Source organism: Nomascus leucogenys, chromosome 13 (genome assembly GCF_006542625.1).
Source record: "Nomascus leucogenys isolate Asia chromosome 13, Asia_NLE_v1, whole genome shotgun sequence".
In the NCBI taxonomy this organism is placed as follows: Eukaryota; Metazoa; Chordata; class Mammalia; order Primates; family Hylobatidae; genus Nomascus; species Nomascus leucogenys.
Window position 1 is genome coordinate 19,395,732 of NC_044393.1, and position 16,080 is coordinate 19,411,811.

The window sequence follows — 16,080 nt, forward strand, 5'->3', positions numbered from 1 at the left end:
GGTGCACACCTATAATCCCAGCTACTTGAGAGGCTGAGGCAGGAGAATCGCTTGAACCAGGGAGGTGGAGGTTGCAGTGAGTCGAGGTTGTGCCATTGCACTCCAGCCTGGGCAACAAGAGCAAGGCCCTGTCTCAAAAATACAAAAGAAAAGAAAAAACAGAGCGTGGCCCTATGAGGAGCTTCAGCTTGTGTGGGTGGCCAGGGACAGCAAGAGGTGCCAGGGCCCTAAGAACAGCTCTTTCCTGCTTCAACTTTGGGCTCCAGATGGGCACTTTCCAGCTCAGTCTGAGCAGCTTCTAGAAGCCGTGTCCCGTGGGAGACACTGGGAGTCCCCTGTGCCCTTTGTCTTCTGTCGGGCCCCCACATTAGCTCTCTGGCCTCAGCTCTGGCTTCCCTCCATTTTGTTTCCCATGCAGCAGCCAGAGGAGCTTTTAAAATAGTAAATTATTTCATGCTGGTCCCCTGCTTGAAATCCTACAGTGCCTTCCCAGTGCTTTCAGCCAAAGCCCCAGTCCCTTCCTAAGCCCAGCCTGGCCCTGCCCTCCCTGGTGCATCATCTACACAAATGCCTGCTTTCTGACCTCCAGCCACCCTGCGCTTCCAATGCCCACCGCTTCCTGCCTGCAGCCTTAGCACAGACCCCTCCCTGCCCAGAACCGCCCCCACCACCCCAAGGCTTCTGCTGAAATGTCACCTCCTCAGAGAGGCCTTCCCTGGCTGCTCTGTCTAAACTGTGTTGAAAAGATCCTTCTTGATGGTTGTTGAGGAGGGAGGCTGGAGAAGAAGAATCGAAGAGGAGAAATAGAAAGCAAAATAATTTGTTCTTGGGGACTGGCTGGTGGTGGGCATGGGGAGGTGCCCATCCCTGGTGTGGGCAGCTGGGTAGATGGAGGAGCCGTATTTGGAAATGTGGAACCCGAGAAGGGAGTGAGCTAGAGGAAGGGGAAAGGTGGCACGAGATGCCTGCCTCTCAACAGGCAGCCAGACACATGGGTCTGTCCTGGTCACTGCTATCTGCCCAGTGCCCAGCACATCACAGGCCCTCAGTGGTGGTGTGTGGGCATAGAGAATTAGAAGCTGTGGACCTCTGGATCCTGAGCTGAAAACCACCAAAGGAGATGAGTTGGCCTGGCCAGGTGTGTGAAAGGCAGAGTCTGAGAGAACGGCCAGAGGGCAGAGCCCCTGCAGGTGGAGTCCCGGGGGCTGGAGGGAGACCGTTAGGAGAATCGCACATGGCTGGTGCAGCAGGTCACAGGAAAATGTGGCCACTGGGTTTGGCAATATGGGAGCCAGAGCCCTAGCGTCATCTTCCTGCCTTCTACCCAGCACTTCCCAGAGTGATAACAGTGTTTGACAACTGGTACAAGCTCTTCAGGGGCCACAGTTACTGGGCAAGGCTTTGTGAGGGTGACTTTGGGGCAGCTGGCCAGCAGTGGGAGGGGAAGCCGTCTCAGGGGAACCCGAGGCACTGAGCTCCGACCTCCAGGTGCCAGTGCCGCACCAGGGCACCGTTCCCCTGCAGGCTGTTACAGGGATTAGGGGCTGGTAAGGAGCCGTGGTGGGCTGACTAGCAGGCTGGTGGGCACCAGGGTGACCCCTTGGTGGTACCTTCTGGGCACTTGTGGGGACTGGGGCTAACAGATGGGGAAGGGAGCACATTCAGGGGGCTTAGGAAACATATTTATATAGGGAAACATTTTAATATTTTAATAACAGAAGCCATTCAGGGACTTACAAACTTACTTACGGATACTATTTGGTCAAACCTCTGTTTCTTTGGCATTTTCCTCCTTTTTTCTTTTTTCTTTTTTTCTTTTTTTGAGACAGGGTCTCACTGTGTCACCCAAGTTGGAGTGCAGTGGTGCAATCTTGGCCCATGGTAGCCTCGACTTCCAGGCTCAGGTGGTCCTCCTACCTTAGCCTCCCAAGTAGCTAGGACTACAGGCGCACGCCACCACGCCTGGTGAATTTTTGTGTTTTGAAGGGGTTTCACCGTGTTGCCCAGGCTGGTCTCAAACTCCTGTGCTTAAGCGATCTGCCTGCCTTGGCTTCCCAAAGTCCTGGGATTACAGGTGTGAGCCACTGTGCCCGGCCTCTTATTTTTCTGTTCCTGCTTTGTGGATAATTGGATGCTTGGACCTCTTGATTTAATCTTCTAATTTTCTTAACTGTTTACTCCTATTTTTCATCACCTTGTCTTTTGTTCTGCTTTGTGGAGGATTTCTTCACTTTTAGCTTCCAGTTCTTTTTTTTTTTGAGACGGAGTCTCGCTCTGTCGCCCAGGCTGGAGTGCAGTGGCACAATCTCGGCTCACTGCAAGCTCCGCCTCCTGGGTTCACGCCATTCTCCTGACTCAGCCTCCCGAGTAGCTGGGACTACAGGTGTCCGCCACCACGCCCGGCTAATTTTTTGTATTTTTAGTAGAGATGGGGTTTCACCGTGTTAGCCAGGATGGTCTGTATCTCCTGACCTCGTGATCCGCCCACCTCGGCCTCCCAAAGTGCTGGGATTACAGGTGTGAGCCACCGCGCCTGGCCGCTTCCAGTTCTTTTCTTACATCCTGACGGTTGCTGCCGCATTCTCTTGTAAATTTCCGGGGGCTCGTTCTTAGGTTCTGTATGTTCCCTCATTTCAAGGATGTTGTGTCTTCTCATCTCTTTGAGGATATTCATGTCTTTTTTGTTTTGGTTCTTAGGTTTTCATCTGTTCTCTGCACTGTTTCCTCAGAGTGCTTTTGTCTATTCTCTTGTTTTGTCCCTCATGTTAGAAGCATTTCTTTTTTTTTTTTTTTTTTTTTTGACAGAGTCTCGCTGTCGCCAGGCTGGAGTGCAGTAGCATGATCTCGGCTCACCACAACCTCTGACTCCCTGGTTCAAGCGATTCTCCTGCCTCAGCCTCCCGAGTAGCTGGGATTACAGGCACGCACCACCATGCCCAACTAATTTTTGCATTTTTAGTAGAGACGGGATTTCGCCATGTTGGCCAGGATGATCTCAATCTCCTGACCTCATGATCCTCCCGCCTCGGCTTCCCAAAGTGCTGAGATTACAGGCATGAGCCACCATGCCAGCCTAGAAGCATTTCTTAATGTCTGGTGTTCTCTGGCTGTCCCTTTTATCTTTAAAAAAAGGGGAGACTGAGGCTCGAGGTGACCTTGTGAGCTGGAGCAGAGCCGGGATGGGAGGAGGAGGCAGGAGCATGTGCAGAAGGGAGGAAGCCCCCCGAGCTTGCACCCTGCTTCCCGTGGCTGGGAGGGGAAGCCGAGATGCTTGGGGAGAAATGGAAGCTCCAAGCCAGAGGGGCTGTTTCCATCATGCCCTTACTGAGCGCTGCTGTTGTCCAGCCTGGTGTGGTGGCTGTGGGCGGGGAGGGGAGAGAGGTCTGAGCTGGATGGCGGCCCACTGGGCCCCTCCCCTGAGCCTCCGTCGGCCCTCTCCCAGTGTGCTGGGCCGGGCAAGCCTCTGATGTGCCAGCCAGATGGAGGGTGGAGAAGTCCTGACGCCTGCCCCTACCCTGGGAATTGTGACGCTGGTTACTGCCCCTGATAACCCCTGACTGGGCATAGGACCAGCTGGCTGTGCCAGCTCCTGGGGCTGAGGAGGAAGCCATGAGCTTGCCCTGGCACTTTCCTTGTCTGTAAGCATCAGTCAACCAAGGATATGGAGGGGGTGTATGCACGTGGGCACACATACACACACACACGACTTCAACCTGTTTGTCCCCCTTGAGATTTGCTGACTTGTGCATTGGGGGTAGAAGGTTCTGGAAAAATTCTGATCCTGGTTCTCAGTTTCCCCATCTGTCCAGTGGGGGCAGCTAGACTGAGAGATGCCCATGTCTCCTGCTGTGGTCCTGCAAGGAGGCTGGCGCTCCTGAGTCTGCTCCACCCTGGCCTGTCAGGCCTGCCTAGGTCTTGCCCCAGGTTGGTCCACCACTCACTGTTTTGTTTCCAGGAGGAGAGGGATCGCCCTCCCAGCTAACACAGCAGAGGGGCTGCTGAACGTCATCGGCATGGACAAGCCGCTCACCCTCCCGGACTTCCTGGCCAAGTTTGACTACTACATGCCTGCTATTGCGTGAGTTGCCCCCAACCCGCAGGTCCTGGGGCAGCACCGATCCCTATGACTAGGACCAGGCCTGTCCCTCAGCCTGTGGGGGCCAGAGAAGGTGCTCTGAAACCACAGCTGTCTTTCTCACTATTGTGTACATTTAGTGAGTCTCTCCAGTGCCTTTAGGCCTCAGTTTTCCCTTCTGAGATGTGGGTGTGATGGACTGAAATTGCTTCAACTTCTACAGAGAAATGGCAGAATATGGGAGCTAAGAACACAGGGTCAGAGGCAGTGCAGGGCTTGAACCTGGGCCATCTGTCTCCTAGTTCAGGGCTTCGTGTTGTGAGGGGAGGGGAGGCCTGAATATAGGGTGGGGGCGGGGAGATATGGGGAAGATTCTCTCAAAGGCTTTTTTTTTTTTCTTGTCTTGAGTCGCTGGGGAACAGCACTAGGTACTGAAAAGGCCCAGAAGGGATATGGGCGAGTGCTAGAGAGAAATTTCAATGACCTATTTATTTATTTATTGAGACAGAGTCTCGCTCTGTTGCCCAGGCTGAAGTGCAGTGGTGCGATCTCAGCTCACTGCAACCTCCACCTCCCAGTTTAAGGGATTCTCCTGCTTTAGCCTCCCAAGTAGCTGGGATCACAGGCACCCACCATCACATCCAGCTAATTGTTTTGTATTTTTAGTAGAGATGGGGTTTTACTATGTTTGCCAGGCTGGTCTCGAACTCCTGATCTCAGGTGATCTGCTCGCCTCGGCCTCCCAAAGTGCTGGGATTACAGGCGTGAGCCACCGCGCCCGGCCTCCATCCTCATCCTTGAGATGCAAGAACTTCCAGTGACCCCTTCTCCTGAGAGTGGCCTGATCTCCCCTGGGCAGGGCACTTTCTTCCCACGCTGGGCTCTCCCGGCACTTGTGTGCCTTCCCTCACACATTCCAGTAACCACTTCATTTTCACTCTTCATGGTGGGAACTTCCAGCTAAGCACAGTCCACAATTATGTGATCCACACAGTGGCCCTGGCAGGCCAATTTGTGCCTTGCTTCTGGAACAAACATGCAGTAATAACAATGAAAATGTTTTGAGCATTTATCTGCTCTGCTCCGAGCGCTGGCCCGGGTGGGGTTTATGAAGTTTGATTCATTTGTCCCCACAATAACTCCTTGACGTAGGTGTCAGAGGGTGACTAACTAGGGGTCACACAGCAGATAAGTGTGGGCACAAGGATCCAAGTCCATGACTGTATCCAACGTGTCTCCCACATCCAGGCATCCCTCTGGACTTGTCCAGCTGTGTCCTTTTCTCTTATTTCTCTTCCCTGCCAGCCTTAACTCCATCACCAACAAATATTGGGCTACTCTGTCCTAGGCGTGGTCCTCAGCTGAGAGGTCACAGCCATCACAAGACAGAGGGATCCTTGCCACATGGAGACTGCATTCTAGTAGGGAATACAGCAAACTGGCTGATAAGCCATATGACACACAATGTTGAGTAGTGATAAGGACCTGGGAAAAAAAGAAAGCCCAGGAGAATGGTGGAGGGGCCGTTTGAAGATAAGACGGTCTGGGCCAGGCACACTGGCTCAGGCCTGTAACCCCAGCACTTTGGGAGGCTGAGGTGGGCGGATCATGAGGTCAGGAGATCAAGACCATCCTGGCTAACACAGTGAAACCCTGTCTCTACTAAAAATACAAAAAATTAGCCGGGCGTGGTGGCACGCGCCTGTAATCTCAGCTACTCGGGAGGCTGAGCAGAAGAATCACTTGAACCCGGGAGGCAGAGGCTGCCGTGAGCTGAGATGGCGCCACCGCACTCCAGCCTGGGCGACAGAGCAAGATTCCGTCTCAAAAAAAAAAAGATAAGGCGGTCAGGGAAGGCCTCTCTGAGGAGGTGAAGCTTGAGCTGGCTCTAAACCAAGGGAGCGGGAGAGACACAGTGTAGGACAGTATCGGGGAAGCGCAGGCCTGTGTCTTCTCCAGTGGCCTCAGGGAATGAGGGAGAAGGAAGATGTTGGGGAAGCTGGCAAGGCCTGGAGGATGCAGGCCTTGTGGGCGGGACCTGGGAGTTGTGATGTCACTCTCCGTAGCAGGAAGCTATTGGGGCTTCGAGGGGAGAAGTGATATGCTTTGATTTACCTTCTTAAAAGATTGTCCCAGCTGCTGGGTGGAGAACAGGATGACAGGGGCAAGCATGGAGACAGGGAGGCCAGTTAGAGATGGCGTGATTCAGGCCAGGATGGAGGGGTGAGAACTGGCATGCACTTCCAAAGTAGAGCTGATAGGACTTGCCCAGTGTCTGGGATCTTATCCAGTGGATGCCCAGAGCTTGGGTCTGGGGGATGAGGATGGGGCCAGAAGTGGGTTTAATCTGCTAAGGGTTGGGGACGTCATTTGCTCCTGGAGTTCCCAAGGGACTTGGGGAAGGTTGTTCCCAACCCCTTTCTTCCCTTCCCAGGGGCTGCCGGGAGGCTATCAAAAGGATCGCCTATGAGTTTGTACAGATGAAGGCCAAAGAAGGCGTGGTGTATGTGGAGGTGCGGTACAGTCCGCACCTGCTGGCCAACTCCAAAGTGGAGCCAATCCCCTGGAACCAGGCTGAGTGAGTGATGGGATGGAAGGGGCCATGCTGAGGGTGTGGCTGGGAGGCTCAGCTCTGAGACTGGAAGGGCGAACTGCTGGGAATCCCTGACCCAAGCAAGACCTTGCTTTTGCCCCCAATCTGGTCCATGGCCTCAGAAAGATGGGTTTAACTCTGTCACAAGAGATGTGGTTCCCATCCTCACTTTGCGGTTATGTTCTTACCTTGGGCACAAGTGTTTGGCTGTGTCTTGCTCTGGCCACAGGCCTGCTGTCCAGGAATGTTAACCTGCGTAGCCACCCAGTATTTCTGAGGGGGTCTCCCTTGTCACTGATGCTGATCAGATCTCTAAAGGCCCTAAAGGTCCTGCTTTAACTTCATAACTGAAGTGAGTCTGGCCCATTTCTAGCCCCCTGCCTGGGCCCCCATGGATCTCTAAGTGGTATCACAAAACCAACCTGCCCCATTTTCTGAGCCATGATTCTGATACATATAGAATGTGAATGTCATGGCAGGCCCAAGCTTAGCAATGCTGTCCATCTGGGGGTGGGGAGGGCCGTGTTGACACCCCACACCTCCCGCTAAGATCTAGGAGCACCCAGCTGCTTTAAGAGCCAGAAGGGACATGCTAGGGCCTGGGGGCATCTCTGCCAGTCTTTCCTCTGAGGCAGTGGGTCAGTGGGGGAGGAGGGTCCTCCCCAAAGCCTCCTCTTCCTCCTCTGTCCCAGTCCCAGAGCTGCCCTTTAGGCCTTCCTTTTGCCTCAGGCCCATCCCTACTCCTCTCCTCACACAGAGGGGACCTCACCCCAGACGAGGTGGTGGCCCTAGTGGGCCAGGGCCTGCAGGAGGGGGAGCGAGACTTCGGGGTCAAGGCCCGGTCCATCCTGTGCTGCATGCGCCACCAGCCCAGTGAGTAGGATCACCGCCCTGCCCAGGGCCGCCCATCTCACCCTGGCCCTGACCTCCTGGCCTAGCAGTGGGGCTGTACCTGATCTCCCCTGTGCCCCACAGCCCCATGGTGTCCCCTTGAGCCCACTGGCAGGAACTTGGGGCTTCCTGAAACAACTGAGACCTCCTAGGCAGGCTCAGAACTTCCTGGAGACGTTCTCCCCAGGGACGCCATGCCTTTATAGCCACCCTGCAGGAAGCTCAACACCAAATGGGAACTTAAGTGTTGAAAAAAAAATCTAGGCTAGATTCTGATCACCCCATGGTCCTCCCTCGAGGCCCAGTGGACCAGGCCCCATCCTGTCTGGGCCTGAATAGGTCTGATTTCCAGGATTTCTGAGGGGTCTCCCTTGTCACTGACGCAGATCAGATCTCTAGAGTTTGTGCCTCATGGTGCACAGCCTCACTGTGTGACCTTGGGCAGGTCACACCGCCTCTCTGGTTGTGCACAAAGACACCTCAGTTGTGCACTGTCACAAGGAGATGATCATACTTACTTCATTCCTCTACCCTCAGGATTAGTGAGAACCAAAGAGCTACCTGCACGCATTTCCTCTAATCCTCGCAGCAGCCTGCAAAGCAGAACTACCACCATTGCTTATTCCCATTTGACAGATGAGGAAACTGAGGTGGAGTGAGGTGCAGCCTCTTGCAAGGCACGAACCCTGGATTTGCATCCAGGGACATCTAGTTCCAAAGCCTGTGTTCATTCATTCTTTCTTAAACACTTCATAATAACTGTATCTGTTAAGAGTACCTAATACATTAGCAAGATACTTCGAAATACTAGTGTGAGTTCTATTTTAGATGACATGTTAAACGGTCCTCCGTTTCCTCATCTGCACATGGGAGTAAGCCTGCCATGAGTGTTGTTGGAAACACCAGGTGAGAGAAGGGTCCGTGTCATTTACTGAGCTCAGGCCCTGTCCTTGGTGCTTTACACACATGGCCTTGGCAAAGCCTGGCCACGACCCTGTGCAATAGCTGGCAGTGTTCTTTCTGAAAAGGGCAGGAACTGAGGCCATAAGCAGAGCAGTTTTCTGCAGGCCATGTGGTTAGGACGTGGCAGTTAGGATTGGAAGACACTGAGCCCTGTTTTGTGCTGGCCTCCCATGGGGGGTTTGGGTGGGACAGCAGGCAGGTAGGCTGGGAGGTCTCTCCATGGTGCTGGTGACACAGCCTGGGTGGGCATCTCGCCCACAGACTGGTCCCCCGAGGTGGTGGAGCTGTGTAAGAAGTACCAGCAGCAGACCGTGGTGGCCATTGACCTGGCTGGAGATGAGACCATCCCAGGAAGCAGCCTCTTGCCTGGACATGTCCAGGCCTACCAGGTGGGTACTGTGAGAAGGAATGGAGAGGCTGGCCCTGGGTGAGCTTGTCTCCCACCCATAGTTGGGAGAAATCACAAGAACCAGCGAGCATGGGGTCTCCTGAGTTCTGAAGTGTGTCTTTGTTGGGTCTTAAGGCTTGGAACTGGAATCCCCCTGGGCCAGGCGTGGTGGTTCATGCCTGTAATCCCAGCACTTTGGGAGGCGGGGCAGGAGGATTGCTTGAGCCCAGGAGTTTGAGACCAGCCAGGACAACATAGTGAGACCCCATCTCTGCAAATACAAAAAACTTAGTCAGGCATGGTGGTGCATGCCTGTAGTCCCAGCTACTTGGGAGGCTGAGGTGGGAGAATTGCTTGAGTCCAGGAAGTCGAAGCTGCAGTGAGCTGTGATAATGCCACTGCACTCCAGCCTGGGTGACAGAGGGAGACCCTGTCTCAAAAAAAAAAGAAGAAGAAAGAGAAAAGAAAGAGGGAGGGAGGAAGGAAGGAAGGAAAGAAGGAAGGAAGGAAGGGAGGGAGGGAGGGAGAGAAAGAAAAGCCTCCATTTGGTGTTGGGAGTCCTGTGTTGAGCCTGCTTCTGGCTGTGATTTGCCGTGTGAACCTGGGCAACACTGTGTCTTCTCTGGGCCTCTGTTTCTTCTATTGGGATGACTGAGTTGGAGCCAACATCTCAAAAGTCGCTTCCAGCCTGATGATGAATGGGCTTCCTGTGGAGGGTGCAGCACGGTGGGGAAGTCAGGGCTCTGGAGTCCCACTGCCCGGGCTCAGAGCTTGGTTCCACACTTCCTGTCTGACCTTGGTCACATTACTTGACTCTCCTGAGCTTCAGTCCCTCATCATAAAATGGGTGGGATAATAGTTGTGAATATTAGATAATGTATACAAGTCACTTCATATACCACCTGACACATGGTAACTGGCTAATGAGTGACAGCCACCACTTAGATAAGGACTTCGGGGGTAAAAGACCAGGTTTCCCCATGCTGTTGAAGCAGGCAGCATGACTGGGATGGTTCAATCTCCACAGCGTGGTCAAGGCAGGGCCTGCCGGGGCCCTCCCCCTAGGGCACCCATGACCTAGCTCTCCCCGTTCCAGGAGGCTGTGAAGAGCGGCATTCACCGTACTGTCCACGCCGGGGAGGTGGGCTCTGCCGAAGTAGTAAAAGAGGTGAGGGCCTGGGCTGGCCATGGGGTCCCTCCTCACTGCCTCCTCCCATACTTGGCTCCATTCTGCTTCTCTACAGGCTGTGGACATACTCAAGACAGAGCGGCTGGGACACGGCTACCACACCCTGGAAGACCAGGCCCTTTATGACAGGCTGCGGCAGGAAAACATGCACTTCGAGGTAAGCGGGCCAGGGAGTGGGGAGGAATCATCCCCGGCTGTCCCCACTTCCTTTATAGACAGGCAGAAAGCAGGGTGGGTCCCAGGAACTCGAGGGGTGGCCCCAGGCCCAGATATGGGGGAGGGATCAGCATGGCCTGGGGCCATCCCTGCCAGCCACACACCTGCTCTTCCAGATCTGCCCCTGGTCCAGCTACCTCACTGGTGCCTGGAAGCCGGACACGGAGCATGCAGTCGTTCGGTGAGCTCTGTTCCCCTGGGCCTGTTCAATTTTGTTCCAGGAAGGCCAAAGAGGGGAGAAACTGTAGGGACTGGGCATCAGCCCATGCCGGGTCTCTTAGATATGAAATCTCTTCGATGCCCTGGGAAGCAGGCATTGCCGTCCTCATCTTACATATGAGGAATCCGAGGCCCAGATGTGCTGTGACTTGACTGGGATTACACAGCTGCTAACCAGCAGAGCTGGGGCCCTATAGCTCATCAGCTGGAGCAGAACACTCCGCTGCTCTAAGGGAAGCTTCCACGCTTCCAATTCTCCCGAGTCTGCCTCCTGGGCATTGCATAGGAAGCAGGAGTCCCTCCGGCCAGCACGTTCTCTGTTCCTGGCACCTGGCCCTTGGGACCCCTGGGCATTCCCGAGTGCCATCTTGAGGGTCTGTTCCACCCTGCCTGTCTCCCATCCTGACCTTCCACTGGAGGGTCTGTTCCACCCTGCCTGTCTCCCATCCTGGAGTCTAACCAGGGTCAAGGCCCTCCTTCCATCCTGTCGCCAAGCCGTAGGAGCAATATCAGGCCTTAGGAAAAAGCCGCCTTCTCCAAGACAAGGACAGCAAGAACTCAGGGTGACCATGGTCAGGCCAGCACTTATCCATCTGTCAGGCATATGAGAAGGGGAGGGGCTTGGGCTCTGATGTTCTGATGACAAGGGGGTTTTGGGGCTTGCCTTAGGGACACGTGGCACCTGTGGAGGTTCTTGGAGGTATGTGGGTATACCATGGGCTGGAAAAAGATCCAGGAGTCATCTGCACAGATATGGTGGCTGAAGGAGAAGCAGGAGGTGGCCCCAGGAGGTGGTGGAGCAAGAGGGCCTAGGATACAACCCAGAAGGACAATGGTATTTAAGGGACCAGCAAGAGACAAGTAGGAGGACAGTCAAAAGTGTGGTGTCACAGACATCCAGGGAAAAGGTTTCAAGAAACAGTCAACAGTGTGAAATTCTGCTATACAAGTCAATTATGGTCAGAGCTAGGAAAGATCCATTAGATACAACAAGATGGTGGTCAGGGATCGTGCCAAGAACCGCTTCCATGGTATGTTGGAATAGCCAGCTCCCAGTGGGGACTGAGGAACAAGTAGGGTAGGGTGCAGAGGGGAAGGCTAGAGAGGGTGGCAGCTGGAGGGGGATGTTGATTTCTTGGCTCCCACCCCCACGCCCCCACTGGCTGCCATTCTGCCTGGTTCCCATGTCTGGCCCCTCTGCTGCCTTTGCCCAGCTCTGGTCTTCAGGATGGGTTGAAGTCTGGAGTTTCTGGTTACATAGACTTGAACAAGTCACCTCAGTTCTGAATTTATTTCCCCCTCTGCACAAGGATCAGATCTTTCAGATCTGTCTGCGGCTGCTGTGAGGATCAAAGGCGGGTGAACGTCAGTGTGTTCTGACTATTTACGTAAGAGTAAAAGGAGGGTCGTTCTCTCCTCCTCCCCCTTCTGCAGACTCAAAAATGACCAGGCTAACTACTCGCTCAACACAGATGACCCGCTCATCTTCAAGTCCACCCTGGACACTGATTACCAGATGACCAAACGGGACATGGGCTTTACCGAAGAGGAGTTTAAAAGGCTGGTGAGTGGGCGTGAGCCATACTGGCCTTGACTCGGGTTTGGGAGTATGGTATCTACAGGTCCAGTCTGGGGCCTGGAACCTTTGGAAAGAGGGAGTGAGTTTGCCTCAACAGTCCAAGACAAGCCCAACTTAGACACTTTCCACAGAGAAGACATCTTTGTGTTGACGTCCTGACCTAGGACCAGGTTTTTGATCCTTTGCTTGGGTTGAGTGCCTTTAAAGAGTCCAGTGAAAGCTGTCAACCCTCTCCCCAGAAAGGTGTGTGCAGCAGCTATGAAGTCTTGCACACTCACTTCAGGTTGTTCTTAAATCCCAGGCTGAATGAGTCCATTCCTGCAGGTGTCTGCGGGGTATCTCTGGCCCCCTACATGCCACCCTGTCTCTCAAAGATTTCTCCAACTTCCTTCTCACAGCCCTTTATCATGTAATGACACATTAAGAACACGACCTCATGGTCTCTACTCTGGCACTTGCTGCCGTGTGACAGTGGACAAATCCTTCCCCCTCTAAGCGTATCTGCCCATGTTCAGTGAAGAGGATGGACTATCACTACATTGCTAAGAGCTGCCTTCTTTGTTCTCTTGTTCCATGTTGTCTGCCATTCTGGCCTTTCCAGAATATCAATGCGGCCAAATCCAGTTTCCTCCCAGAAGATGAGAAGAGGGAGCTTCTCGACCTGCTCTATAAAGCCTATGGGATGCCACCTTCAGCCTCTGCAGGTAGGTTCCTGTCTGGGCTTCTGGGCAGTTGCCCTGGCCTGGCCCCAGTGTGGCTTTCTGTGGGACTTCTAGCAAGATGCCCTTCCATTCTTGGGCAGCGCCAAGAATGTGTGATGACTCCCTGGTTTCTGGGCCCTGGCTGGGAGCAGTCTCATTAGATTGGTTTGTTTTCTATATAACTTCTTGAGAGGCTGTTCTAAGGGGAAACTTTCTGAAGCTCATTCCCAAAGGTCTGGGCAGTTTGGGACATCTCCATGGCTGCCCAAAGCCAAGGGCAGGGAGTGGGGCCCAGGCCTGTTCTGCTCCTTTCTTCCTGTGTGGTCTTGGCAAGGCATCTTCTTGCCATCATAGGAAGGAGTTCCTTTCTGGTTCTGGTGTTCTGTGATTTTTACAACATCCTGGGTACTACAAGTTGCCTGATCTTTCTGCTTCTCTGAACCAACGAGCAGGGCAGAACCTCTGAAGACGCCACCCCTCCAAGCCTTCGCCCTGTGGAGTCACCCCAACTCTGTGGGGCTGAGCAACATTTTTACATTTATTCCTTCCAAGAAGACCATGATCTCAATAGTCAGTTACTGATGCTCCTGAACCCTGTGTGTCCATTTCTGCACACATGTATACCTCGGCATGGCCCCATCACTTCTCTTGATTATGTGCCCTGGCCAGGGACCAGCGCCCTTGCACATGGGCATGGTTGAATCTGAAACCCTCCTTCTGTGGCAACTTGTACTGAAAATCTGGTGCTCAATAAAGCAGCCCATGGCTGGTGGCATGCAGCAGGTGGCATGTAATTTGGTGGTCTTGGGTGGGCCAACGTGGGTAGGATGAGCATGGAGGGAGCCGGGTCAGCCTGCTCAGCAGCAGGGCCTCAGCCTAGGGGTGGCTGTCAATGCCAGGCCAGAGATCCCAATGCCGTGAGCCAAGAGGGGTCCAGAGGCTGTCCTCCTTCCAGAAGAAATAAGGCTTCTCTGGTTGTTGCTCAAACATTCCCTGAACTCTCAGCCCCTCCTAATTCTAGGTTTTAAGGAGTAAGCCTTCCTTTTGGGCTCCTGAAGCTGGCAGCTGGGGTGAGAGTGGATGAGATGGAAGAGGGCTCATGAGACACTGGCCTTGGAGGGTGCTGGCCTCTGCGAAACGCCAGCATCTTCTCAGAATCGTATGTTCTGGAAGCCTGGGGCAAGTCCGGCTAATTGTGGACTTGGGGAAAATAAGGCCCAACCCGTTTTTGCAAGGTTAAGGAGAAATAATCTTAAACCAGTCACACAAATCATCAGCATTTATTTCCTGGGTCCTAGGTGTCATTTATCCTCGTGGACAGGGCAGAGGTGGTCAGATCGTTTTGAGCCAAAATCCCTTCCCTAAAAACAGATCTGTGGAGCTCCATGAGGGAACCTCAGAGATGCACAATGAGAGTTTAGCTAAAATGGCTTAAAAAAATGTGAATTGATTGTCAGCTCTCTCCGTATCTGCTGAAAAAAGGTTTACAATTTTTAAAAAGTTTAAAAGTGTTTTCTAAAAAAGGGACAAGCAGGTCTGGACCCAGAAGATTGGGCTGGAGAGGAGGAGTTGGTGTTGGGACAGGGTCCCTGCCCGGACCGCTCGCGAGAGGAGCGTTCCTGTGTGGGCTGCTCACTGTAGGGCAGGCCCCGCCCAAGTCCCGGCGCCAGCTCAATAAGTAACATCTTGTGGTTACAGTGTCTTGAAAGTGTACCTGGGCACGGTGAGAAGGTGGTGGGAATGTGGAGCCTGTGGGTGTGGGCAGAGGGCTTTCCCGGAGTGGAGGCCACAGAGGCCTCTGGGGAGCCTTCTCAGTCTGGCCTGGTTTATCTGGGACATGGGGCTCAGAGAAGAGGCTGCTGGGCCAGTGCCAGGGTTCCCCCTCTGGGAGGGGACAGAAGGTCTCTCGTCCAGCCTTCTTGGACAAGGTCAGATTCAAGATGAGGTGGTCCCATCGCTGCTCTGGGGCTGGTTGCCAGCTTCCTTGTCTGGGGCGCTTCCCTCCACCTGTCCTTCTGGAGAGGAGAGAAAGAGGTTTTTCTTGGGCACATATACACAAAGTAAAGCACAGAAGGAGGTGTGAAAGGGCCCAGCCAAACTGATAGCAGTGGATATGCCCTGGGGAGCAAGACAAGCTGGATTGAGGTGTTGGTGGCCAATGGACTTTAGCCTGGTCTGTAACATCTTTTTACAAGGAAATGCACATAGTGTTAGTATAATTAAGAGTCAATTAAGGGCCATTATGGATGGGTGCTTAAAGCATCAAGTGAAGGGCTCTTGAAGGTTGCTTTATTTGTGCAGGTTCCCCAGAGAGAGAGGCCAGATGTTAAGTCCCCAGTGTGTCACAGGTGCTCAGCAAATGGCAGCTGTTCTGTTTTTTGTCTGTCTGTTTGTTTTTAATTTTTGTATTTTTAGTAGAGACGGGGTTTCACCATGTTGGCCAGGCTGGTCTCAAACTCCTGACCTCAGGTGATCTGCCTGCCTCGGCCTCCCAAAGTGCTGGGATTATAGGTGTGAGCCACCGTGCCTGGCCAATGTTCTTCTAAGAGAGTAAAGAGCACTGAACCAGGCTAGCTCAGGGAGCGCCAGGGTGTGGCCTGCATCAGGGTCTGTGGGGGCCAACCGTGCATCATGGGGTGTGTGTTGTACCTCCTTCTCAAATCCATCCTGTCAGACATCTTGGTGGGGTGAAGGGCGGCAGCAGGCTCACGGAGATGGAGCACCTCACCCAGGGAGTCAGGATGCAAGCCAAGTCTCCTCACTTTCAGCTTCCCTTGAGCCCCCCTGTGCAAGGTGGGACAGGCAGCTCCTGCCACCCACTGGACCAGCAGTGCAGGGTGAGGGGAGTGCCAAACTCACGCCCAGACCCCAGTCTCCATGCCTTCCTCCTCAGGCTGCATGATAAACAGGTGTCTTTTCATAAGGTGCACCAAGTAGGGCCTGGCATGTGGGCAGAGCTCAATAGGTGGTACATTCTTAAACCCCAGTGACACTGTGCAATGTCACTAGGTGCCCTACAAGCTCACCGAGGGCCTGAGTTCAAATCCAGCCCACCAGACCACACCTTTTTATCCTTCAGGCTAAGCCCTTCACAGAACCAGGAGAATCACCACCCTATAAGCAAGCTCCAGGGTCTGCAGATGGATGGGCACCTTCTTGTGCAATGCACACAGTAACATGGAGGTGTAACTAGGGTCATGATATGCACGAGAAAATCAAGGCCCAGCGAGGTGAGCTGATTTGCCTGGATCGAGGGTGGAGAGCCC

At 53.7% G+C, this 16,080-nt stretch overlaps 2 protein-coding genes across 6 annotated transcripts in view; one reads left to right on the forward strand and one right to left on the reverse strand.

Moving 5' to 3' along the window:
- The window catches only part of ADA (adenosine deaminase), a 32,483-nt gene extending 18,887 nt beyond the window's left edge, over nucleotides 1-13,596 (forward strand). The window contains exons 3-12 of one of the 3 annotated variants that reach the window (XM_003253610.4): nucleotides 3,956-4,078; nucleotides 6,510-6,653; nucleotides 7,426-7,541; nucleotides 8,784-8,911; nucleotides 10,007-10,078; nucleotides 10,155-10,256; nucleotides 10,432-10,496; nucleotides 11,969-12,098; nucleotides 12,715-12,817; nucleotides 13,267-13,596. In XM_003253610.4, the coding sequence (XP_003253658.1) occupies nucleotides 3,956-4,078; nucleotides 6,510-6,653; nucleotides 7,426-7,541; nucleotides 8,784-8,911; nucleotides 10,007-10,078; nucleotides 10,155-10,256; nucleotides 10,432-10,496; nucleotides 11,969-12,098; nucleotides 12,715-12,817; nucleotides 13,267-13,280 (997 nt within the window). In that variant the 3' untranslated portion in view covers nucleotides 13,281-13,596. The remainder of the gene's footprint in view (nucleotides 1-3,955; nucleotides 4,079-6,509; nucleotides 6,654-7,425; nucleotides 7,542-8,783; nucleotides 8,912-10,006; nucleotides 10,079-10,154; nucleotides 10,257-10,431; nucleotides 10,497-11,968; nucleotides 12,099-12,714; nucleotides 12,818-13,266) is intronic. The other 2 variants (XM_030825588.1, XM_012511825.2) reach the window with 2 other exon arrangements.
- A 479-nt stretch (nucleotides 13,597-14,075) lies between these two features.
- The window catches only part of PKIG (cAMP-dependent protein kinase inhibitor gamma), an 88,991-nt gene continuing 86,986 nt past the window's right edge, over nucleotides 14,076-16,080 (reverse strand). For all 3 annotated transcript variants that reach the window (XM_030825590.1, XM_030825589.1, XM_030825592.1), the window contains one exon: nucleotides 14,076-14,829. In XM_030825590.1, the coding sequence (XP_030681450.1) occupies nucleotides 14,750-14,829 (80 nt within the window). In that variant the 3' untranslated portion in view covers nucleotides 14,076-14,749. The remainder of the gene's footprint in view (nucleotides 14,830-16,080) is intronic.